Here is a 25,881-nt window from a genome sequence, read left to right on the forward strand (position 1 = left end):
CATTTGCATTAATTAATAATTCATTCTAGTGTTCTGTTGAGATTTACTTCACTGTCCCATAAACCCAATGATATATGAGCTAATAGTGATTTTGAATATCAAGTTTAACATTATGTTTATAATCAGTAAGATTATGAAAAGTATTAAGTAGCCTATACACTACCATTCAAAAGTCTCAAGTCTTTTTTGAACATTTCTGATTATTATCAATGTTGAAAACAGTTGTGATGCTTAATATTTGTGTGGAAACAGTAACATTTTTATTTATTTTTTTTTTTTACAGGATTCTTTGATTCATACAAAGTTCAAAAGAACAGCATTTGTTTGAAATATAAATCTTTTACTGTCACTTTTGATCAGATTAATGCATCCTTGCTGAATAAAAGTATCAATTTCTTTCTAAAAAAAATCTTACCGACCCCAAACTTTTGAACTGTAGTGTATATACAGTGACTCCAAAAAGTACAAGACTGATGAAAATGGTGACAAAAGGAATTTGCACACTTGGTGGATATACTGATAGTTAATGGCTGCATCTAAAATCGCATACTTCCCCACTATTTAGTAAACAAAAAACAGTATGTGGCAAGAGTAGCATGTCCGAATTCACAACATTCATAAAAGAGTTTGCAAAAAGTATGACCAACTACTTGGCGAAATTCTGAAGCGTGCATACGATGGACTCTTTACTATCCCATGAGGCCACGGAAGAGAATTTATGAATGGCAGTGATGCTACACAACTTCCACTGGTAGGTCATAAGATAATGACAACATGGCGAATGTAGTACATTCATACTACCCTTATTTATACTATATACTGTAGAACATACTTTTTTTTAGCAGTCACAAAGTAAGTACTTATTCAAGTACCTACTCAGAGTATGCAATTTCGGGCGCTGTCAATGTGATTCTCTCCACCTGCGGTTGCTCGGCTAGAACACCTGCGTGAACTTTGAGGAGCATTGATGTCATGCAAACACCAGAAATCACCTTGTTTGTTAGAATTACAAAAAAAAAAAAAAAAAAGTTTGTTCTGAGAAAACCTGCAACATTTCCTTGCAGGTGCCACTTGCTTTGCCATTTTGTTTTTTAATGCAATGACATTCAAACATTTTAAGTCTTGCTTAATTTTTCTGGCGTCCACTGTGACTGAATCACCTATGTAACTTCATGAATGTCCATGAAGGAAATAGATTCGGTTAATATGGCTTATTTATTCGCTCAACACACGAATGTCACAGTCTTCTCAAGAAGGTTCCTACTGTTTAAACTCCCCTAAAATGAAGGTAACATACCTGCCACTCCCCAATAGTGAGTGTCCCTTTGATCCGACTCGACGATCAGTCCTGCTGCACAACTTCCATCTGCGGAATGAGAAGAAGTGGAGATGTTTGTGAGATCTTTCATTTTCTGCCGTTCAAACCAATACAAACTTTTACCAAGGAAGCATAGTTACAGTCAAAATGAAATACAATAGAGAAGTACCGTAGTTACTACACAACAAAAAACTGTGGTAATTTAGTAGCCACCACTGAGCGGAAAAAAACCCGAAATAAATGAATTATTTTAAAAACAAAATGAAAGATTTTTGATGTTCTATGAAGTTTTATCTACCAAGGGCATATTGAGACATTAGTAGTGTAAAGATGTGTCTCAAACAGTGAGTGCACCGCTTACCTACACAGTTTTGGCCATCAATTCTGCGTTTAAACTACTAAAACGTGGTTTAGTTAAGCAAGGCATATGGTTTTGAGAGAAACTGCACGCAAACTGAAAGTTTTTAAGTTAAAAATGCATTTTGAAACTGCAAAGTTTCTCACGAGCTATTTCAGACAGTCGACTTTATTTGTTTCTTTGCAAGTCTGTTGGGGTTTCATTTCCACTTTGTTTCTAAACGTATTCCTTACATGCATCAATTTCACCGACGCAATGCACATAATTTAGACAGGACTAATGATTATATCTAAAGACCTGGAGGTTATGAAAGCCATTCTTGACAACAAAAATCTCTTAATAATTCATTAATGTCAACACTCAAAAATACACAAAACAGACTGACACATCACTCTCAAAATAAGCGAGTAAAATCATGCAAAGCTTTCATAAGGCATACTGGAAATGCCAAGCAAACTGACTTCCTTATAAAGACTAAAGCAAAACAGGACATCGTTTATAATTTGAAAGACAGCCTGTACCTTATGTGAAAGATAAAATTATGCAACAGGTCGTTATTCCCTTGTTTGAAACTCCTTCTTCTTTTTACAGAAGCCTTCACGCCTTGTTTTAATGTCCAAATGCTTCCCCTGTTACAGCTTAATCCTTAGTTAGTAGTCTGACATCCATTAAAAAGAGCAGCCGCGATGTTCGGCAGTGGTACGAGAGGGTGAAAGTGAGTTATTACAAGTATCTCGGTAAGCCCCGCCCCTGAGGCGGACGAAAATAGAAATGTGGGCGGAGTTCTCCAAAAATAGCGTGTGACGTCTCACGCCTGCATTCTCGCATTGTTTCCTTCTCTATTATTTCATTGGCTGAGGCTGCAGCCACATCCACACTGCACTCTAGAGTCCTTCAAAGTTCTATAACTAACTACTCACCATTTAAACCACGGCATATTTCAGTAGCAGGTGCTGCTGGTGTAGAGATTAAAATGAAAATGCAATTAATGGTATTATTAGCCTATAATAATAATAATAATAATAATAATAATAATAATAATAATAATATATTAGTCCAAAAAGAACCATTATTAATAATGGAGCACTAATAAATAATTATGCACCAAATCAGCATATTAGAATGATTTATGAAGGATCATGTTACTGAAAACTGGAGTAATGATCCTGAAAATGCAGCTTTGATCACAGGAATAAATTGCATTAAATGTAAAAATATATAACAATAAAAAGCTGTTATGTTATAAAAACTGTTTTTATATATGCTTCAAAAAACATATAACACACACACACACACACACATATATACATATATATATATATATATATATATATATATATATATATATATATATATATATATATATATATACATATATATATATTGCTTCAAAAACATTAAATTAGTATAATTTATTAAATTTTAATTGTTCCCCTAAAGTTCACACATGCATCGCATCATATAGTGTAAATACTGTAGTTCACATTAACTAAACATCTTCCACAAAGACTCACAATAAAAAGTTTGTTTGTTTGTTTTTTCTTTAAAAACTATTTTTATGGAATGAATACATTTATTGCATTCTTCTTCATTAGTTCACTAAAATTGTTTTATCTCAAGTTTAACATCTCTCATCTTCAGGTCAATAACAGTTTAAAATCACCTCACCCAATAGCAAGGAAACCTTTTGTGATCTCCATCAGTACATTTATGACATAACAACCGTGTATGATGCAATACTATCAGCATATGTGTATACTGTCAATGCATGTCTTTCTTTCTTTCTTTCTTTCTTTCTTTCTTTCTTTCTTTCTTTCTTTCTTTCTTTCTTTCTTTCTTTCTTTCTTTCTTTCTTTCTTTCTTTCTTTCTTTCTTTCTTTCTTTCTCAGTAAAACAGAACCGGTCAGCATTCACGCGCCGCACACGCGCTTTGAAACCACTACCTGACCTGTTTCTCAGAAACCAGGACACACAGTGACGGTCTCCAGTGGGTTTCTGATTTCCTCTGTGAGGCCGCTCGCTCAGTTCTCGTCACCGACTCACATTGGCTGCATGTATCTCAAAACCTTCCTACGTACGACTGCGTACATTTCTGGTCATTATTCACTCATACAGCCTTTTTTTGGGCTGCATGCTTTTATTATGAGCATGCTGCTATGAATGACATTTAAATATTTAAGAAAGTTCAGTTTGTTATAAAGAAGCTACAAACACGAAATGTGCAGGTTTATTAATTTGGCACTCATGTGCCGTATGTGTAGTCAAAGGGGGTTCCAGTGCATATGATCTCACTGCTACTAAAATAATTTCTAGGGCAAAGGAAACAAACATAGACCCCCCTGTACACACACACACACACACACAAACACACTGCACACATATAATGAAACTAAAGCAGTGTTGTGCTGCACCTAATGCTCCTCCAACCGGGGGATCCCAACAGTCTTACCAGAAACCCTCATCTGTGTGTGCGCGCGTGTGTGTGTGTGTGTGTGTGTGTTATAATTACACAGTCCTTCAGTCTGAATCATATCCGGCAGAAGCTGAAAATAACAAGACCACGATCTGACAGTGAAGCAGCGCAGCAGGGGAACAGACGATACACATACAAACACACACACACACGCACTGGGTTTCCATGTTTTATGGGGATTTTCTATAGACATAATGATTTTTATGTACAAACTGTATATTCTATCCCCTAACCATAACCCTAAACCAGAGAAAACTTTCTGCATTTTTACATTTTCAAAAAACATCACTTAGTATTATTTATAAGCTGTTTTCCTCATTGGGACCAAACAAATGTCCCCAAGTCAAAATTACTGGTGTTACTATATTTGTGGGGACATTTGGTCCTCATAACGTAGGGTTTACCAGGACCACACGTCAAAGTAAACTCTCATACACTGCCAGCAACCCAATGACACAAACACTTGACTTTCAGCATGTTCAGTCTTTCAGCATCTACACTAAAAATAACGTTTCTTTATTGGCATTGATGGTTCCATGAAGGACCTGATAATCCACAGAAACTTTCCATTCCACAAAAGGTTCTTTAAAGTAGGAAAATGGTTCTTTAATTTAATGTTCTTCACACTAAATGGTTCTTTTAAGAACTGTTCACTGAATGATTCTTTGGGGAAGCAAAAATGTTTCTTTGCATTGCTGTGAAAAACCACTTTTGGAACCTTTATTTTTAAGAGTGTGTCATCGTAACATGTGGCTGTAGTAAAGCACATGATGACGAAGGAGATATCAACAAAAACAGTCCAAAAACAACACACAGGAGAACACTTGGAAAACGGAATAGCACAAGCACTTCAAAATAAACAAGACTGAACAAAAAAACAGGGAACTGAGGGCTTAAATACACAGAGCGAGTTAATTAACTGAACAGAAAAAGGTGCGTAACTAATCAGAATCCATGGAAACTAACAAGGAAAGGGAACACAGGCGAACAGGAACAGAACAGAGAACAAAACCAAAACACAATGAAACAAACATACTGCTCTAACAATCATATTCTATTGAATGCAAATATCAGAAAGCAGAAGGGGGGAATACTCTTAAAAATAAAGGTTCTTTATTGGCATTGATGGCTTCATGAAGAACCTTTAAAGGTGCAATATGTAGAATTTTCTGTCCGCTAGAGGTCGCAAGAGGCCTGTTCAAAACAAAGGCGTAACTTGATGACGGTAAGTTTGAGCGTGGAATCTTGGGACATGTGGTCTTCACCTCACAGCCGGTGGAAATAAATCAGGATAGGACTCTGCAAGAAATCATGTTCATGGATGCGTTTATTAACGTTACTGTAGTATGAAGCAGAGCAGGACTGAGTGTTGTTGGAGAATACGGCTGCTGGAGCGATTGTGCAACACACACCTCACGAGCAGCGGAACTTTTATTATGCTACAGTCGCCGGTGTGCTTCCGCTTTTCCAGTCATGAGTATGAGGTAACGCAGCTCTGTTTATCATATTAGATACATTTGAGTGTGTTCGCTTGGTGGCTGCTGTGAGACACTCTTGTTACACACTGCAGTAAGCTAGATATTTGAATATCATATTAAATGCTGGATGGCTTGTGTTGATAAATGGCATGCAATTAATTTTAAAACGTATTGTATGATGGAGAAAATTCTGTATTACTGTTACTAAAACTAAAGCTGCATCTGATTATGCTGTGTTAGCTACTTGACAAAATAGTGTTTTTCTCTGAGGCATGGTAAAGCATGGTACTCGCAAAAAAATCAAGAAAATTTGATTTAAACAATAAGACAATGTGTTGAGCTATATAACAATAATTAGTTTTCTGTCTATAAATATATAAAAACAGTTGTTCCCTTGTCTATTAAAACATGTAAATATTAAAGCGTCTTTGGTGTTTCCATGGTTTCTACAAAATAGAACCGGAAACTGAGGGTTTAACGCGGGTATGACTCAATTGACAGGCGACTCCTCACACGTCCCGGAGCCTTGGTTAAAATGGCAATTTTCTTACAATTTACAAATAGTTGGAAACATTTGGGATATTGTAAGTACTCAAGTGAACAAAATATATAACACTGGCGTAGTGGTTTTTGGATATTTTACTGCAAAAATATTACATATTGTACCTTTATTTGGCTTTTGTTATTATATTTTTCTTTTTGCCTTGTTTGATATGAGGTTGTTGTTTTGAATGTGTCTTTTTTTTGTAACACTGCTGGCTACTGACAACCGATTGGTTATTGTGGTGACTGGACGCGGCCCCTTGACCAGTTTGGGATTGACCTGGTGAACTTGTAAATATATGTAAAATATATAACACTGGCCTAGTGGTTTTTTGATATTTTACTGCAAAATTCTTACATATTGCACCTTTAACATCCACCTTTTCATTCTACAAAAGGTTCTTTAGAGTGGATTTTTTTTTTTTTTTTTTTTTTTTAGACTAAGATCAAATGGTTGTTTTAAGAATTGTTCACCATGTTCTTTGGGAAACCAAAAATGGTTCTTTAATGGCATTGCTGCAAAAAAACAAACAAAAAAACAAACAAAAAAAACCTTTTGGAACCTTTATTTCGAAGAGTTTACAATGTGAAATTTGTCTTTTTTTTATTTTTCTATCCAACATATTTCTCAAACCATTATTCTGATTTTGTTATAAATAATTGTAGTATTAAAATAGAAAAAGTCTTTTAGTAAGTGGTGTAGACTTTAATATATCTGTTGCAAGCAGTGGTGCTTGACAGAGGCTTCTGATTAACATTTATCTTTGCATCATGTACTATAAATGATTTAATCACACTCTTTTGTTTTTACATGTGTGATAAACATCAGGGGTTCTTTCATTAAACACCAGTGAGCAAAAGACAAAGAGAGAATGTGTTCAGCAGTGACAGGAAATGCACATCCTCAGTCACACATTTTTTCAGTACAGACACAGGTGTGTACTAGCACTCCTCTAGGCGAGAAATCAAAATGTGTGGATTCTGACTATGGGCATGTGACAGTATCAAATTTTCTTTAACAGATAAAAAAAAAAAAAAATTCTTATAACAAAAAGAACTGAACATTTAAATACAATAAAGCAATAAACAAAAAAATGTATAAAGTAAATAAAGTTTCAAAAAGACTGAAGTGCAAAAGAATTATAAAGAACAATAGGTAACACTTTACAATAAGGTCTCATTAGTTAACATTAGTTAATGCATTAACTAACATTAACAATGAGCAATTGGTTTGTTACAGAAGTTATTATTTGATAGCATTAGTTAAAAAGGTAGGGTCTATTAAATAATACAGTTCCCTTTCAGTCGGTCACGTTCGACGTATGTCAGTAGTGACCGACGAATTGGGATATCGCTTAGAGAGCCCTATCATCTTCGTGTAAACTAAAACAAGCCAATGGAATTGGCGTGCGATATTTGCATAATGCGCACCGCCCCCGACAGGTGTATATAAATATGAAGCAGATGCAATCGCACTCTGTCTTTCGCTTCGGAGCCATTCACTGGTGTCCTGTTTAGAAGACTCCTTTCTTCGTTTGTTTTTGTTCTAAAACACTGCCTCAGAAGAGGATCTGCAGCGAGCTTTCGGTGCTGGTGAAGAGGGCACGTTCAGCGAGGTCACGAGTGTCCGAGGAACTGAGCTATAAGCTCTAAACTGCTGTTTTCACAGTAACACAAAGAGTGTGTGTGTGTAGCGATTTGGGCCGGTTCCTCGGTGTGTCAGGGAGTGGTGTACCTGACACATCGCGTCGCTCCCTGGGTGCTTCAGCACGAGTGAGTTGACTTCCCCTTCTAAAAGAGCTTTACAGACGAACCCTGACAGTCTTTTCGTCTGTGCGTTACTGGGTGCGGTCGTTCCCTGGTCCCTGCTGATGGGCACAATCGCTGCATCTCGTGTTTGGGCGTTCAGCACGCTGAAGCAGCTTTTGTGGATGGTTCATGTTCCCATTGCGGGAACATGACCATCGCGGTGCTGAGGTCGAGGCTCTCCTTCCTGAAGTCTCAGGAAGCGGGGGTCCCCTCTCCTATGCCGCGTTCGACCGTTTTTTCCGGCCCCGGGAACCGGAATGACGGTACGGCGCTGTATAGGAAGGGCGACCTGAGGATAACGGTCAGCCGCCTCAACAGCACTGCAACCCATCTTGCCGCCGTTGGTTTCCGCTGGGCCCTCTTCGGACTGTCCAGCCGTTACCTTTGGTGCGCCGGCAGCGGATCGGATGTCGATCACAGCATCGGAAGGTGAGCCAGAGTCCTCGGGGGAAGACCCGGACGCGCTGCCGCCCTCCGGGACGGTAGCGTGGTCCGAGTCGGATCCTGAGTTGACGGCTGTGCTCTCCCGGGCCGCCTTGTGTGTCGGGCTCGAGTGGAACCCTCCACCCTGTCCCGGCCCATCTCGGTTGGATGATTGGTACTGGCCAAACCCAGCGTCCCCCCCCAATGCCTTTCTTCCCGGAAGTGCATGACGAGGTGACCAGGTCTTGGCAAACACCGTATAGTGTTCGTTCGAGGCCTGGCCCCGCGTCCGCCTTCACCTCCCTGGACGGCGGGGCAGCCAGGGGGTACGCGAGGATCCCGCCAGTCGAGCGGTCTGTTGCGATGCAACTGTGTCCAACGGCCGCTGGCTGGCGTGGTGAGCTACGTCTCCCGTCCCGGGCCTGTAAATTCTCAGCTGGTCTGACTGAGAAAGCTTACAGTTCCTGTGGGCAGGCTGCCTCTGCCCTGCATTCGATGGCGTTTTTGCAGGTCTACCAGGCAAAAGCGCTGTCAGAAATGCCCCAGGAAGGTCCTGACCAACAGCTGCTGGGGGAGCTGCGCTGTTGGTCATGCGATGTCTACCTTGGTAGTCCAGCAACGCCATCTCTGGCTGACCTTGGCGGACATGCGGGAGGCCGATAAGCAAAGGTTCCTAAATTCCCCCGTGTCCCCGGTCGGCCTATTCGGCGACACGGTGGAAAGCTTCGCCCATCAGTTCTCCGCTGCACAGAAGCAGGCTGAGGCTATCAGTCACGTCATGCCAGGTCAGGTCAGGTCCGCTGCTGCCTCCACCCAGCCGCCCGTGGCTCAGCCTCAGCCCGCTCATCGCCGAGGGCGCCCGCCTGCATCGTCCTCCGCCCCTGCTAAGACGGCAAAGCAGCAGCCTACACCAGCCAGACAGCAGGGTGCCGGTCGCGGGCGTGGTGCCCAGCCCGTCTCCGCTAAGCCCGGTGGTAAACGCAAGAGCAAAACACGGCACTGAGACGGGCAACCTGGAGGGGAAGGATCTTGCTCTTCGGGAGAGTTTTCCACCATCTCTCCCACCCCCGGAGGAGGGCCGGGGGGAATTTGTGTTTGTCTGTCCACCGCCGCTGGCTCTCCGGATTCCAGCGGTACCCACTTTTTCACAAAAAGAGCAGTTTCCTCAAATTCCAGGTCACAACAAGGTGTGTCTGCCAGTGTGCCAGGCCCCGCCTCGCCGCTGGCAGCTCCCTCCCCATTCGCCAGCAGGCGGCAGTGTGATGGCGCAGACCGCGTCCCGTGCACCGTCTCCCATGCACACTGCTGCCTCGCAGAGTCCGACCCCACATCGGGCCGCTCCCAAGCCGTCCGAGTCGGGTCCCTCTCTGCCTTGCTGCCCCACCCCCGGTGCGTCTGTGGTGACTTTGGTCCCGCTGGCTCAGTGTCTGGAAGCGTGGATCACGCTCCCCAGCCTGTCCAGTTGGCTCATTCATACTATCAGACTCGGCTATGCAATTCAGTTCGCCCGGCGTCCCCCGGTCTTCAGGGCTGTCCACTTCACTCCGGTGTCGTTGGACAGTGCACCTGTTCTCCGGGTGGAGATTGCTGTCCTCCTGGCGGAGGATACAATCAAGCCGGTCCCTCCAGCCGATATGAAGTCGGGGTTCTACAGCCCCTACTTCATTGTACCGAAAAAGGGCGGTGGGCTACGGCCAATACTGGACCGTCCCCAGGATTGGTTTGCAGCAATAGACCTGAAGGACGCGTACTTTCATGTCTCGATTCTGCGTTCGAGGGTCGGGCATGTCAGTACAAAGTCCTACCCGACATGGTTGTAGCTCCCAGCCGGTTGGGTCTTCAGGTCAACTGGGACAAGAGCAAACTCGCCCCCAGGCAGAGGATCTCTTGTCTCGGTCTCGAGCTAGACTCGGTCGCACGGACTGCGCGTCTCACCGCGTCTCACGTGTACTCGCATCCACTAGTCGGTAGACGTGTTGTACCCACTCTAAGTGTCGGCTTGCAATGCCATTCCCGCCACTGGCCGGATACGTGCATACTTTCACTCCAGTCGTGTTCCCCGCTTGGCGAACCCTGTCGAGTTCCTCCGCCTCCCCCTTCGGCTCGGACATTGCGGAGTGTCTGATGCCAGGCCTACATCCGTCGCTGACGCTGTCTGTTGGCCTGGGCCCATATGTCGTGACCCCTCTACGTGAGCGGTCCCATATGTGTATTTTCCACGGTTTAAAACTCCCTACGGGCCGAGTCCGTGTCTTTCCCTTAGCAGAGCCAGCTCTGCTATCACCTGTCAGATGAGTCTCCCCCTACTAGGTGGAGCCATCCGAGGGACTCCATATGCGTACTGCCCCCGGGCCAGTCCATGTGTGTATTTCCCACGTAAACTCCTCCCCCATTGGGTAGGTAGTGGTCTCCGCAGCGTCCCTTACGGGTTCGCTTCCCCAGTGTGTCTAGTTTACTTAGTGGGTATTGGTTAGACAGCAGTAGACTCTCTCGGTGTAAGCTCGCCCCCTTCACCGCCAGCCGGTGCTATGGGCGGCTGAGCTTGCGCTGGGCACTGGAAGGGGTTTCGTAACTGTGGCGCTTTAGTTGGGATCCCAATTCGTCGGTCACTACTGACGTACGTCGAACGTGACCGACTGAAAGGGAACGTCTCGGTTACGTATGTAACCCTCGTTCCCTGAAGGAGGGAACGGAGACGTACGTCCCGTCGCCACAGTTTCTGTACCCTCGCTGTAGTGCGGACACCAGTTGTCTCCTCAGCGAAAAACAGAGTGCGATTGCATCTGCTTCCTATTTTTATACACCTGTCGGGGGCGGTGCGCATTATGCAAATATCGCACGCCAATTCCATTGGCTTGTTTTAGTTTACACGAAGATGATAGGGCTCTCTAAGCGATATCCCAATTCGTCGGTCACTACTGACGTACGTCTCCGTTCCCTCCTTCAGGGAACGAGGGTTACATACGTAACCGAGACGTTACAACTTTTGATTTTAATAAAGTATTTTTCAGTTTGTTAACTTATGAATTAACTAATGTTAACTAGTTAAGCCTTAATGTAACCAAATAATAAAGAATCAAAACATTTTCAAACAATATCTAGGGCATGTCATTGTCCAGATTAAAATGTAAAAATGTTTAAGTTTGAAAATAAATTAAGTCTTTAAGTATTCAGTGCTGAGATAAACACCATTGCAAATACAAAAATCTGAATGGCTGTTTAAAACATTTAAATACTGTTCAGAAACAGAAAGTAGCACAGCTGCTTTGCTTACTGGGTTATGTCAGCGCATCGTTCTGTCATGCTCTTCAGGGCTCCTGGCTGCGACTAAATGGTCGCATTTTGTGACCATTTTTCCTGCCAATGCGATCAAAATTTGTTAGCAGTTGCCAAAGATCAAATGGCAAATGTAATGAAAACAGAACGAAACTGCGCTACTCATTTGTGCTTTATGGAGCGTTTATCAGTTTGGACCAATGTCAGTGCAGCACAAGGCGTGAGCTTGATTCACGAGCTGATCTTTATCACGAGATACTGTTACTACACAGCGCTGGGAGATCCAGTAAAGAAAGCATTTGAATTCACCATAGAATTAATAACATCGCTGCGAGACCTAGTGAGAAGCATTCAAATTCGGTGCAGAGTTCTCTGTTATTAACCGTATAAATAAGATCAAACAGTGTGTGGAAACCAGGAGAAACAATGTGCATGAACATGTTAAAATTAACATGTTATAGAGGCTTTAAAGGTACAATATGTAAAATTTTTGCAGTAAAATATCCAAAAACCACTAGGCTAGTGTTATATATTATGTAAAGCTGATTACAAACAATATCTCTAATGTTTTCAACTACTTGTAAATCATGAGAAAATTCCCATTCTAGACAGTGACACGGGGCAGTGCAGTCGCCTGTCAATGACGTCAGTTACCTTTGTTACCGCCTTTACTGACGTGGAAACCACCTGACAACAGTGCCTTGGACAAATGCGGAAGTAGTGTCTAGCGTCCAGTAAACCACTAGCTTGCTTCAAGCAGTTCCTTATTTACTTCTTGCATGTTTTATGGTGGATTGTGTTACTTATTTATGGAACATAATTACTGTTTACCATCTGCCGCTGGTTCTGTCGACAAGGACAGCTCCCGTAAACTCATGACCGGAAAAGCGGAAGCGGCGCCGGCGACTGTGTCATAATAAAAGTCCCGCTGCTCGTGAGGCGTGTGTTGATCAATCGCTCCCGCTCCTTGTTCAGGTCCCGCAACACTCGGTCCTGCTCTGCTTCATACTACAATAACGTTAATAATCTCATCCACGAACATGAGTTCTTCCAGACTCCAATCCCTATTCTTTTGCACCGTCCGTTGAGATGGAGACCACATGTCCCAAGTTTCCGCTCTAAAACTTGGCGTCATCAAACTACGCCTTTGTTTTGAATAGGCTTCTAGCGACCTCTAGCGGAAAAAAATATCACAAATTGTACCTTTAAGTCCACAAATTAACAACATTCACCATGGATTTAATGTATAACACTAACTCTAACCATGGAATTTGAGCAGGTATAGTAAAATGCTTTCAAGTACTTCAAAAATATTTTTCCAGCACTTCAAAACTCTAAAATTGTCATATTTGGAAGTTATTTTTAAAGGGTTAGTTCGTCCAAAAATGAAAATAATGTAATTTATTACTCACCCTCATGCCGTTCCAGACCCGTAAGACCTTCGTTAATCTTCGGAACACAAATTAAGAAATGCATAGCCAGCAATGACATTTCCTCTGTCAAGATCCATTAATATACTAAAAACATATTTAAATCAGTTCACGTGAGTACAGTGGTTCAATATTAATATTATAAAGCGACGAGAATATTTTTGGTGCACCAAAAAAAACCGAAATAACGACTTATATAGTGATGGCCGATTTCAAAATACTGCTTCATTAAGCTTCAGACTTTATGAATCTTTTGTGTCGAATCATGATTCGGATCGCGTGTCAAACCTCCAAACTGCTGAAATCATGTGACTTTGGCGCTCCGAACCGCTGATTTGACACAAAAGATTCATAACGCTCCAAAGCTTCCTGAAGCAGTGTTTTGAAATCAGCCATCACTATATAAGTCATTATTTTTAGTTTTTTTTGGTGCACCAAATATATTCTTGTCGCTTAAGAATATTAATATTAAACCACTGTACTCACATGAACTGATTTAAATATATTTTTAGTACCTTTATGGATCTTGAGAGAGGAAATGTCATTGCTGGCTATGCAGGCCTCACTGAGCCATCAGATTTCAACAAAAATATCTTAATTTGTGTTTCAAAGATGAACAAAGGTCTTACGGGTGTGGAACAGCATGAGGGTGAGTAATAAATGAAATTATTTTCTTTTTTGGGTGAACTAACCCTTTAATGTGATGACCAAAACATTATTAGTTCATCCTTCATAGAATACCCCCATTTATAAAAATAAAAGTTTTTACATGTAGGAAAACTCACACTTATTTAAAAATAAAAAAGACATTAAATTCCCATTATAACCAGTAGGTGGCTACCATTTCCACTCCCTTATATATATTTTCAATAGTTTTGCTTTTGAATTATTATTTAGACATTATGAATGATAATGCCACCCTCAAATGTTAATCTGGAGCCTTGCAAACTTAAAATAAAACTGCACATTGTAATTTCTGTAAATTAAGTCTATTTATTACCAAGGCATTTGTTAGTAATACAGTCAAAATGGGGGAAAATGTGTGCCCCTAAATTTTCTACTAGTGCTAAATTTTCAGTAAGGGGCTACAGTGCCACTAGTTAAAAAAGTTAGTCGGGAGCCCTGCACTTCTCATCCGTGTTGGGCTTGTTTACATCAGAGTGCTCAGTTGTGTACAGTTGTGTTGTGCATTTTACCCAGTTGATGAGAAAAGTATTCTTAAAATGCATTTAAAAAATCTAAATCATTCATAATAAATAATTATTTCAGTGCCCACACTAACAATATCATGCATGTTCATCATCATGATATATCGTATTACCGTATACTATCTAATTCTGACTATTAACTCATGTTTATGTTTACTCATGTTTGGAGGGGGATTAAATGATTACAGAATTAAATCTGGGTAAACTCTTTCTTTAATAAGCAGGTAAAGGTAAAATATATATTATCATTTAAAATTTTGCACTCAGTAAGTGTTTTGTTTGTCTTTTGTCTCTTCTACTCACCAAGAATGCATATATTTAATCAAAAATACAGTAAAAATAGTAATATTGTGAAACATCATCACAATTTAAAATAACTGTTTTCTATGTGAATATATCTGAAAATGTAATTTATTCCTGTGATCAAAGCTGAATTTGTGTATATAGTGTATATGCGCAGCTAATGCTCTGATGTTTACCCTACGACCAGTTTAACAGTGTTTCAAAGATGCTGTTAGCCATTATTCACTTTTCTCAATCCTCTTGCCGAAAAACACAAACTTAAACTAGGGTTTCACACTAATGAGATCCTCTCTAACAGCCCAAAACCGTAGTTAATCATAAACATGGTGTATCCCTTCAGTGAAATAATAATAAAAAAAAAAAACATCCAATCATAAATATGTCAGTGCAAATTCACACGGGATGCTGTGCTCGTGGTTTACATTTTGGGAGAAAAACATTTTAGTTAAGAAAAAAAAGAGGACAGACTGAGGGAATTTGATTTAGAGCAGTTCCTCTCTGCTGGCTGAGTTTCACTGATTTCATGGCGGTCCATGGCTGTTCCGTCAGGTGAGAAAACCACAACAACACAGATGCATTCAGACTCTTCTTAGTGATGTTTTTCAACATTGATCAGTGAAATGTTCAACCTTCTTGTTCAACCAATCTTTGACTGTGATATTCTTTGTGGTGTTTTCTAAGCCAAGCATTACTATACTATTGCTCAGGTGCGCTGTGGTGATAAAATTGTCAAAAAATCCCATGGACTTACAAAGATGGAGGACCAATCCAAACTTAGAGAACGGAATATCCTAGAGCCTATTCTAGAGCTATCGGTTTAGCATTTATATATCATGTATATAGCAGCAATGTGCTAAAATCATTTGAAATTTGGAACGCCTTAATGACTGCATAGTAATGACTTGGCAACCACCCAGAACACTCTAGGAACCATAAATTAATCAGCTAACAATAATTTGGAATGCTTTAATGACTGTATATAGCAACACCATGGAAACCACCCAGAACACCATAGCAACCGTATAGCAATGTGCTGACAATCACTTGGAATGCCTTAATGACTGCATAGCAATGCCCTGGAAACCACCCAGAACTCCCTGGCAACCATATAACAATGTGCTAACAATCACTTGGAATGCCTTAATGAATGCGTAGCAACTCCATGGCAACCTAAGAACCATATAGCAATGTGCTAAAAATCATTTGGAATGCTTTAATGACTGAATATAACAATGTCCTGGCAACCTCACAAAACACCCTAGCAACCGTATAGCAATATGGTAACAATCACTTGGAAAAGTTTAATGGCTGCTTAGGAACACCCTGGAAACCGCCAGAACACCCTAGCAACCGTATAGCAATGTGCTGACAATCACTTGGAGCAGTTTAATGGCTGCTTAGCAAGAGCCTGGAAACCACTCAGAACATCCTAGCAATGGCGTTGCAACATGTTGACAACCATTCAGAACTCCTTAATAAGTGCATAGCAACACCCTAGCATCATGATGGTTCTATAAGGACAAGCAGCACATTTTCTCAAAGTCTCAGTAAGATATTTCTAAATTTAAAATATTTCATACGGTAAGATGAAGGTCAAACTTAAGTCACGTTTTTTATAACCTAGCTCCACACTGTAATTATTACGTTATTGTTTGGGAGATCCAAGAGAACAAGGTTTGTTCCCCTAGCTTAATACAGAAACAGCGTTCTCACTTTCTTTTTCTTCTCACAAACAACACAGTATTGGGAATCTGATGGCTGGGAATGCCAGCAAACTAGTCATATGAATCAACCAGATTTGATTACATCTCTGGCCTCAATGTGCTCTTTCAATTTCAGCTACACTACCTTCCTCTAAAATAACCACACACACACACACTCATTCAATGAAAGCATGGTAGTGTTCCTCTGCTAATGTGGCAGGTTTGATTGGGATGGGTGGTGTAATAATAGCACCCATTGATAAGCTTTAATCGGATTCTCTGTGGCATTTGGATAGACAGTAAAAGAGAGTCATGCACAGGCCCGGAGTCTGTTGTCTGGAAATGTCAGCAGTTACGACGGCTCTGTTCAACTCTCAACCTCCCTTTACCCTTTACTGCCTGAGTATAACATCAGCCCAATACCCCGATAATGATGAATATTTACATTTATGAATTTGGCAGATGATTTTATCACTTCAGTTGCATTCAAGGTACAAATTTTATCAGGTCATGCATTCCCTGGGAATCGAACCTGAACCATGCTTTATTGCTTTACTGTTTGAGCTGCAGGAATGCAAATAAGCAATTATGATATGTATTAAGAAGCAACTGTAGCTAAGGACCTACATGGACACAATTTGTTTCAAACAGAATGAAATTCAGACTGATGAATCCGAACATAGTCTTTACAGTCACACACAACTGGTGCTACTCGCACTGCTCCGAGCGGGATTCGAACCAGTGTCAACGGCACAGTGACTGACTGACCAGTGTCAGTCGCCTCTTGAGGCCAGTTTCCTGCTGTTGGCGCTTACAGTACTTACCATCCTCCTGCCATAGCTTCTTCTCTTTGTTGTAAAAAACAGATTTAATATTTATATATTACGGGTCCTAATTAGCAGACGACGAGCACATGAAACGAGAGTCTGAAGCAAGGACTGGTGGGATGACATTCTCCTGCAGAACTTCACAGACGATGAATGGAAGGAGAATTTTAGAATAAAAGGATAGTAATTTACAACACTATATTTAACAACAACAGCTTGTTCAGAATGTCATACGTCACTGCACATGCGCTGAACTTTCAGAAAGTTTTAGTTTTCAGTCCGATCAAATGTTTACATATCATATTAAAGGATTAGTTCATTTTCAATGCAAATTACCCCATGCTTTACTCACCCTCAAGCCATCCTAGGTGTATATGACTTTCTTCTTTCTATTGAACACTATCAGAGAAATATAAATAGCCTATCCTGATGCATCCAAGCTTTATAATGGCAGTGCGCGAGACCAACGATTATGAAACTGAAGAAAGTGCCTCCATCCACATCCATCCATCATAAACATACTCCACACAGATCCAGGGGGTTAATAAAGGCCTTCTGAGGTGAAGTGATGTGTTTGTGTAAAAAAAAATCCATATTTAACAAGTTATGAAGTAAAATATCTAGCTTCCGCCAGAAAGCCTTTGGTATATAACTTACAGAAAAAAAGGAACTGGCGTCGTGTCAGTTAAGCTTTTTCCTTAAGTTAAATAGGGAAGCATAGAATAAGCTTTTTGAACTATAAGAGTTTTACACTTTCTTCGGATGTGTCAGGATTTTTATTAATATTTCTCCAATTGTGATCATCAGAAAGAAGTAAGTCATATAGCTACACCTAGAATGGCTTAAGGAGTAAAGCTTGGGCTAATATTCATTTGAAAGTGAACTAATCCTTTAAAGGCCTTAACTGTCACCTCCCTTTTTGAGCATAGATGTGAAAATGCACTATCCAAATTTAAAATGGCTGTAATTCATGAATGCTTTGGAATACAGACCTAAAAATGAAAATGTAAAAAACGTATAAAGTTTAAATTTACTGTAAAGCAAATGTACTGTACTAAAATACTGTACTTTATATTATACAATATATATATATATATATATATATATATATATATATATATATATATATATATATATATATATATATATATATATATATATATATATATATATATATATTACAAAATAATTTGGGCTCTAAATATTGCTATAAAATCAAATCCATATGTCAAACCAAGTTGTGTTCCAAATTTGAAGTTGATATCACAAAAACTGAGGTTTTGTTTAGGTGCTAAACCAAAAATAGCCACCGAATGACACCCACATTCCACTGAACTTTTTTTTTTTTTTTTTTTTTTTTTTATGTATTCTCCTCACAATTTGATACATTTCTGTCACAATATAATTTCTATCACAAAACAGTCAAGACCTTTCCGCGGCTATGTGATTTGTCAAGATTAAAAGTTTTGATTATAAAATAATGCAGTAAATTTTATAATATGAAACATGACAGCGCCCACTAGAGGGAGGAGCCCGCTAAAAGGTCTAAAGTAACGTTTTCAAAATTATTTTAAAATGTTTTTCACATGATACTGATGTGTATAAGCTTTCAAATGATACCTAATTTATGATGATTAATAAAATATGTGATAAGAAAGAAGGCAATATTTTTTTTTTATTTGTGTCATGTAAGAGATAAGAGATTGTGATGTTTTCATTTAGATGGGAGACACCTTAAATTTATAATTTAATACTGTTAATACTGGACTTTTGTTTAAATAATGTAACTTTTTTTAATGCAATAATAGTAATTTTTTTTATTATTTCTTAATTTATTTTTAATTAGTTTTATATAAAATCCTTGTATAAAATAATTTTATTTATTTTATAATAAAATCCTATTTTATTTAAATCCTTTTCTTTTATAAGAAAATCCTTTTTTATTTTATTTTATATGTTGTTAATTTTATTATGCTACTTGTGCTACATTTTTAAAAACTGCTTTGACCAACAGATGTATGTTTTTTCTTCATGCCAATAAGGAATACTAAACTGAAATTGGGTCAGAAAGAGAGAGAGAAAGAGAGATGTGGGGTGTCACGGTTTGCCAGAAGGGTCTGTCCCTTTAGAACCCTGATGGAATTTGAAGAATGCTGGATAAGGAGAAAGAGTCCTGAGAGACAGAGAGAGACAGAGGGCAATGGGGCCAAAGAGCTAAGAGTGGGAGAGGTATTGAAAACAGAGAAAAAACAGATGGAACTGAAGGAAAAGAGATGGAGTGCAAGGAAAAGAGAAAAGAGAGGGTGTGGAGAGAAAAGGAGAGTGTGTGTGATGGGAATCGGGATTATTAGGGAGGAGTATTTCAGGGTGGGGTGTGGAGCAGCGTTACACTTCAGATAATGTGACTCATACATGACTAAAGCAAGGCAAAGCAAACACAAACTACAGCACATTGTCTCTGACAGTTTACTTTGGCTTCAGGCTGAGACTGGCCTCCAGCCGCTAATTAAAAATCCCATGTCAGGAGTTTAAAAATGTACAAAAGCCTCGTGGGAGGTGCAGTATTCCAAGAATCTTGGAAGCGACTCAAGCTCTTTGAATTGAAGGATTTGGGACTGATTTTGGCACATTCAACGATTTCTGCTTTATTGGTTTTTCTTCAGTTGCATTGAAACCTGAAACCGTTTTTTTGGTTGCAAGCCCTGCAAAAAAAAAAAACATGCATGGGAGAAGTGGTAAAGGTTAAACATAGAGCTGGGGAATCTTTTCATTCATAATGACTGCAGCGGTGACTCACATGAACACCACTTACCATGAGGTGCCACTTGACGTGATTTTACCGCTGTCGTGTGCATTTTACACAAATGCTGGTTCTGTCAATAGAAATACCTTATATATCATCAACATGATGATATATAACATGAGACTCTTTGATTCATTTATTATTATATGCAAAGTTTACACTAAAATTAAAATTTCTGCCATCGTTTACTCACCTATTCAAACCTGTATGATTTACTTTCTACATTCGCACACCAAAAGGAGATGTTTAGACAAATCTTCATGCTGCTCTTTTCCTTAAAATGACACTTCATAGTGATTTTCACTGAACAACAATAAAAACTGCAGTCTCACTCTGTTCGTCACATACGTAAATCTTTTGAGTGACTTCAGAATACTATATTTTTATTGCCTTTTGTCCTTTTTGGAGCTTGACAACACCTTTTGGGTTCATATATGGGAAAGAGCAATGTGAACATTACTCTAAATATCTCCTTTTGTGTTCAGTGAAAAAAAATAAAGATTTTTGGTGAACTATCCCTTTAAAAGCTTCATAATAAATTTGTTTGGCAGCAACAGTGTCTTTAAATATCCAGGAGTGGTTTAATTTCACACCCTTTTACACCCTGTTTTGTCTGATTTTTACTTTCTCACAACTAGCTAAGTATATATATGGTATATATAGGTATATATATTATATATACCTATATATAATACATATATATTTGGAGGACAGAGATCAAAATGTGGCTGCTTTTTTCTAATGATCCTCAAACAAGCTGTTATCACATTATGATCCTTTAACTCAAATACTGAAGCTAATGAGTAGAGTTGCACAACGTACACTTAAACACACACACACACGCATGGACTGTTATCGGTGATGCACAGGTCACTGCACTGGATTTCTGGTGCTGGAAATGATGGCCAACAGTCTCTCTTGCTATCTTTTTAAATAAACAATAATGCACAATGCATATAGACAAAAAACAGCAGGAAGATGAGGTGAGAAGAGCGACATATGAAGTGTTTCCACGCTCTCTTTCCAGTGTTTTTGGGTATGTGGGTAAGTGTGGGCAGCTCAAAGCATACCGTTGCAGTGCTGAGAGTTCAGTTACTGCTGCTGCTGCTGGAAACCATTTCATATGTGACGATCACCTACATCAGAGACCCCCAGCACATCAATACAACAGTCTTTACTCAATTACAGCATGGAACATAGCAGGGACGGGCGAGGGGCTTTTCAAGAAAAATACACTCAAACAGTCCAACTTCATTTACATATAGTATGTATATATGTGTATATGTGTGTGTATATATGCTATAAAAAAAATAGTTCACCCAAAAATGAAAATTCTGTCATTAATTACTCACCCTCATGTCTTTCCAAACTCCAAACCTGTAAGACTTTTGTTCATCTTCAGAACACAAATAAAGTTCTGTCATGACAACTCTCGGAGTGTTTGGTATGGTAATGGATATGACAATGTAGATATATTTGGTCTTGATGGAATAGATCTGCTACGCTGCTGCTGCTTAATTGCTGCTGCTGCTGCTGCTGCTGCAGAGCAAGTACGGGACTTGCTACTGCCAATACATACATGACCCGCTGTTGTAAGCAAGTAAGACATGCTGCTGCTGTACAATATAGCGTACATGAATAACCGTAGCAGATCTATAGGTGGAGCTGGGGAAGGTGGAGGGTTTCCGAAGCACGCTGCGCTACTAAGCAATGCTAACTCATGTATTTAAAGATTAAGCACACAGCTCATTGGCTACTAATACAGCAGGAACCAATCATCTGTGACCTATAGATATTGATGTGATAATTAGCAGGTGTGTTAAAGGAACTATTATTCTGCACCATCTAGAGTTTCATGACAGAACTTTGTATATGTTTTTGATTAAATCTGAGAGCTTTCTGTCCCTCCACTGACAGCTACACAACTGAAACAAAAAGTTGTCTCTTCAAAAAGTTCATTAAGGGATTGGAGCAGTTTAGTCCAAATTTTCTGAAGAGACACATTAAGTTTATATGATGAATAGATTCAATTTAGGCTTTTATTCACAGGTAAACATTCATCAGCTCAGTTGTGGTAAACGGAAGCTCGATTATGTTTGTCTGACGCATCCAAGAACCAATGAGGTTCATTTTCGTTACACAGCACGTTTGAGTTTCCACAAGAATCAGTGAGGTTCATTTTCGTGTTACGCAGCCCGTTTGAGCTTCAGCAAGAACCAGTGAGGTTCATTCTCATGTTACATAGCATGTTTGAGTTTCCGCAAGAACCAATGAGGTTCATTCTTGTGTGTTATGCAGCATTTGAGCTTCTGGAAGAACCAATGAGGTTCATTCTTGTGTGTTACACAGAACGTTTGAGCTTCTGGAAGAACCAATGAGGTTCATTCTTGTGTGTTATGCAGCATTTGAGCTTCTGGAAGAACCAATGAGGTTCATTCTTGTGTGTTACACAGAACGTTTCAGCTTCTGGAAGAACCAATGAGGTTCATTCTCATGTTATACAGCATGTTTGAGCTTCCACAAGAACCAGTGAGGTTCATTTTCGTGTTACACAGCCCGTTTGAGCTTCTGGAAGAACCAATGAGGTTCATTCTTGTGTGTTACGCAGAACGTTTGAGCTTCTGGAAGAACCAATGAGGTTCATTCTTGTGTGTTACGCAGCACGTTTGAGCTTCTGCAAGAACCAGTAAGTTTCATTCTTGTGTTACACAGCACGTTTGAGCTTCAGCAATAACCAGTGAGGTTCATTCTAGTTTTACGCAGCATGTTTGAGCTTCCGCAAGGACCAATGAGATTCATTCTTGTGTTGTTACGCAGAACGTTTGAGCTTCTGGAAGAACCAATTAGGTTCATTCTTGTGTTACGCAGCATGTTTGAGGTTCCACAAGAACCAATTAGGTTCATTCTTGTGTTATGCAGCATGTTTGAGGTTCCACAAGAACCAATGAAGTTCATTCTTGTGTTACGCAGCACATTTGAGCTTCTGGAAGAACCAATTAGGTTCATTCTTTTGTTACGCAGCATGTTTGAGGTTCCACAAGAACCAATTAGGTTCATTCTTGTGTTACGCAGCATGTTTGAGGTTCCACAAGAACCAATGAGGTTCATTCTTGTGTTATGCAGCATGTTTGAGGTTCCACAAGAACCATTGAGGTTCATTCTTGTGTTACGCAGCACATTTGAGCTTCTGGAAGAACCAATTAGGTTCATTCTTGTGTTACGCAGCATGTTTGAGGTTCCACAAGAACCAATTAGGTTCAATCTTGTGTTAGGCAGCACGTTTGAGCTTCAGCAATAACCAATGAGGTTCATTCTAGTTTTACGCAGCACGTTTGAGCTTCTGCAAGGACCAATGAGATTCATTCTTGTGTTGTTATGCAGCACGTTTGAGCTTCTGGAAGAACCAATGAGGTTCATTCTTGTGTGTTACGCAGCACGTTTGAGCTTCTGCAAGAACCAGTAAGTTTCATTCTTGTGTTACACAGCATGTTTGAGGTTCCACAAGAACCAATGAGGTTCATTCTTGTGTTATGCAGCATGTTTGAGGTTCCACAAGAACCAGTGAGGTTCATTCTAATGTTACGCAGCATGTTTGAGGTTCCACAAGAACCAATGAGGTTCATTCTTGTGTTACGCAGCACATTTGAGCTTCTGGAAGAACCAATTAGGTTCATTCTTGTGTTACGCAGCATGTTTGAGGTTCCACAAGAACCTGTTAGGTTCATTCTTGTGTTACGCAGCATGTTTGAGGTTCCACAAGAACCAATGAGGTTCATTCTTGTGTTATGCAGCATGTTTGAGGTTCCACAAGAACCAGTGAGGTTCATTCTAATGTTACGCAGCATGTTTGAGGTTCCACAAGAACCAATGAGGTTCATTCTTGTGTTACGCAGCACATTTGAGCTTCTGGAAGAACCAATTAGGTTCATTCTTGTGTTACGCAGCATGTTTGAGGTTCCACAAGAACCTGTTAGGTTCATTCTTGTGTTACGCAGCATGTTTGAGGTTCCACAAGAACCAATGAGGTTCATTCTCATGTTATTCAGCATGTACTGTATGAGCTTTCGCAAGAACCAATGTGGTTCATTCTTGTGTTACGCAGCACGTTTGAGCTTCCACAAGAACCAATTAGGTTCGTTTTGTTAAAGCTTATATTACACTTTTCACAAAAATGAGTTACTTGAGCAGTAAAGTTGTCTAAATTGTCCTTATTTATTGTTTATTGTTAAAGTTGTTTTGTCTAAAGGGACATAGTGATAGAAAAAATATATTTCAATGCTTTTGTTTGCAAAGGTTTTGTGTTCCCCAAGAAACTTTGCTTTCAAAAGCAAAACTTTTGCATTCGCTCGCAAAGAACAAAAATATTTTGTGAGTGAATGCAAACCTGCTCGGGGGAACGCAAGAGAACACAAAAGCACTGACATATAATATTTCCTCCCATCTCATTTTTTCTTCTTTAACCAAGTCCTTTTAGGGGCTCCGTAAGATTGTAACCTAAACCATCTACATCTACATTCATCTAAATTAACTGGTTTTATTATCAAAAATATTATATTTTTAATATTTGATTTATTATATTTTTAATATTATATATTATAAAAATATTTACTATCACTGAACCCACCTACATTATATACATTAATTTATACCAACAATACTAATGTTTTTGTGTTAAATCAGTTAGAAATAGCTCTTTATGGTAACAATTGCAGGTTACCACTTTATATAGTGTGATTTGTAAAATCAATTTATTTTTGTTTTTAGTAACACTTTTAGGGTTTTTTAACTAGTTGCTTATTATCATGCATATTACTAGAATATTGGCTGTTTATTAGTACTATATATTAAAGGTGCCGTAGAGCATGTTTTCAAAAGATGTAATATAAGTCTAAGGTGTCCCCTGAATGTGTCTGTGAAGTTTCAGCTCAAAATACCCCATAGATTTTTTTTTAATTCATTTTTTTAACTGCCTATTTTGGGGCATCATTAAATATGTGCTGATTCAGCGTGCGGTCCCTTTAAATTCTCGTGCTCCCCACCCCCCAGCTCGCGACTGCCTTAAACAGCATAAACAAAGTTCACACAGCTAATATAACCCTCAAAATGGATCTTTACAAAGTGTTCGTCATGCAGCATAACCGATTATGTAAGTATAGTATTTATTTGGACGTTTACATTTGATTCTGAATGAGTTTGATGCTATGCTCCGTGGCTAACGGGCTAATGCTACACTGTTGGAGAGATTTATAAAGAATGAAGATGTGTTTATGCATTATACAGACTGCAAGTGTTTAAAAAATGAAAATATCGATGGCTCTTGTCTCCGTGAATACAGTAAGAAACGATGGTAGCTTTAACCACATTTAACATTACATTAGCAACATGCTAATGAAACATTTAGAAAGACAATTTACAAATATCACTAAAAGTATAATGTAATCCTGGATCATGTCAGTTATTATTGCTCCATCTGCCATTTTTGGCTATTGTCCTTGCTTGCTTACCTAGTCTGATGATTCAGCTGTGCACAGATCCAGATGTTAATACTGCCTGCCCTTGTCTAATGCCTTGAACATGGGCTGGCATATGCAAATATTGGGGGTGTATATATTAATGATCCCCACTGTTACGTAACAGTTGGTGTTATGTTGAGATTCGCCTGTTCTTCTGAGGTCTTTTAAATAAATTAGATTTATATAAGAAGAAGGAAACAATGGTGTTTGAGACTCACTGTATGTCATTTCCATGTACTGAACTCTTGTTATTCAGCTGCCAAGGTAAATCAATTTTCCATTCTACGGCACCTTTAAAAGAAAATAAACACACTTATACCCAAAAGACTAAACTTAAGAGATTAATAATATATTCACTTAACTTGTATTGAACCCAGGACAGTTCTTTAGTGCTTGAGGAAGTAAAGAAGTATTAT

General features: G+C 39.4%; 1 protein-coding gene across 3 annotated transcripts in view; it reads right to left on the reverse strand.

Annotated features, from left to right (window-relative positions):
• The window catches only part of hdac7a (histone deacetylase 7a), a 110,916-nt gene that overhangs the window by 75,767 nt on the left and 9,268 nt on the right, over positions 1-25,881 (reverse strand). For 2 of the 3 annotated variants that reach the window (XM_067372473.1, XM_067372472.1), the window contains exon 2: positions 1,298-1,366. In XM_067372473.1, coding sequence (XP_067228574.1) covers positions 1,298-1,366 — 69 coding nt within the window. Of the gene's footprint in view, positions 1-1,297; positions 1,367-2,197; positions 2,393-25,881 lie in introns of those variants that run through there. The other variant, XM_067372474.1, reaches the window with a different exon arrangement.

Source organism: Chanodichthys erythropterus, chromosome 20 (assembly GCF_024489055.1).
Source record: "Chanodichthys erythropterus isolate Z2021 chromosome 20, ASM2448905v1, whole genome shotgun sequence".
NCBI lineage: Eukaryota > Metazoa > Chordata > Actinopteri > Cypriniformes > Xenocyprididae > Chanodichthys > Chanodichthys erythropterus.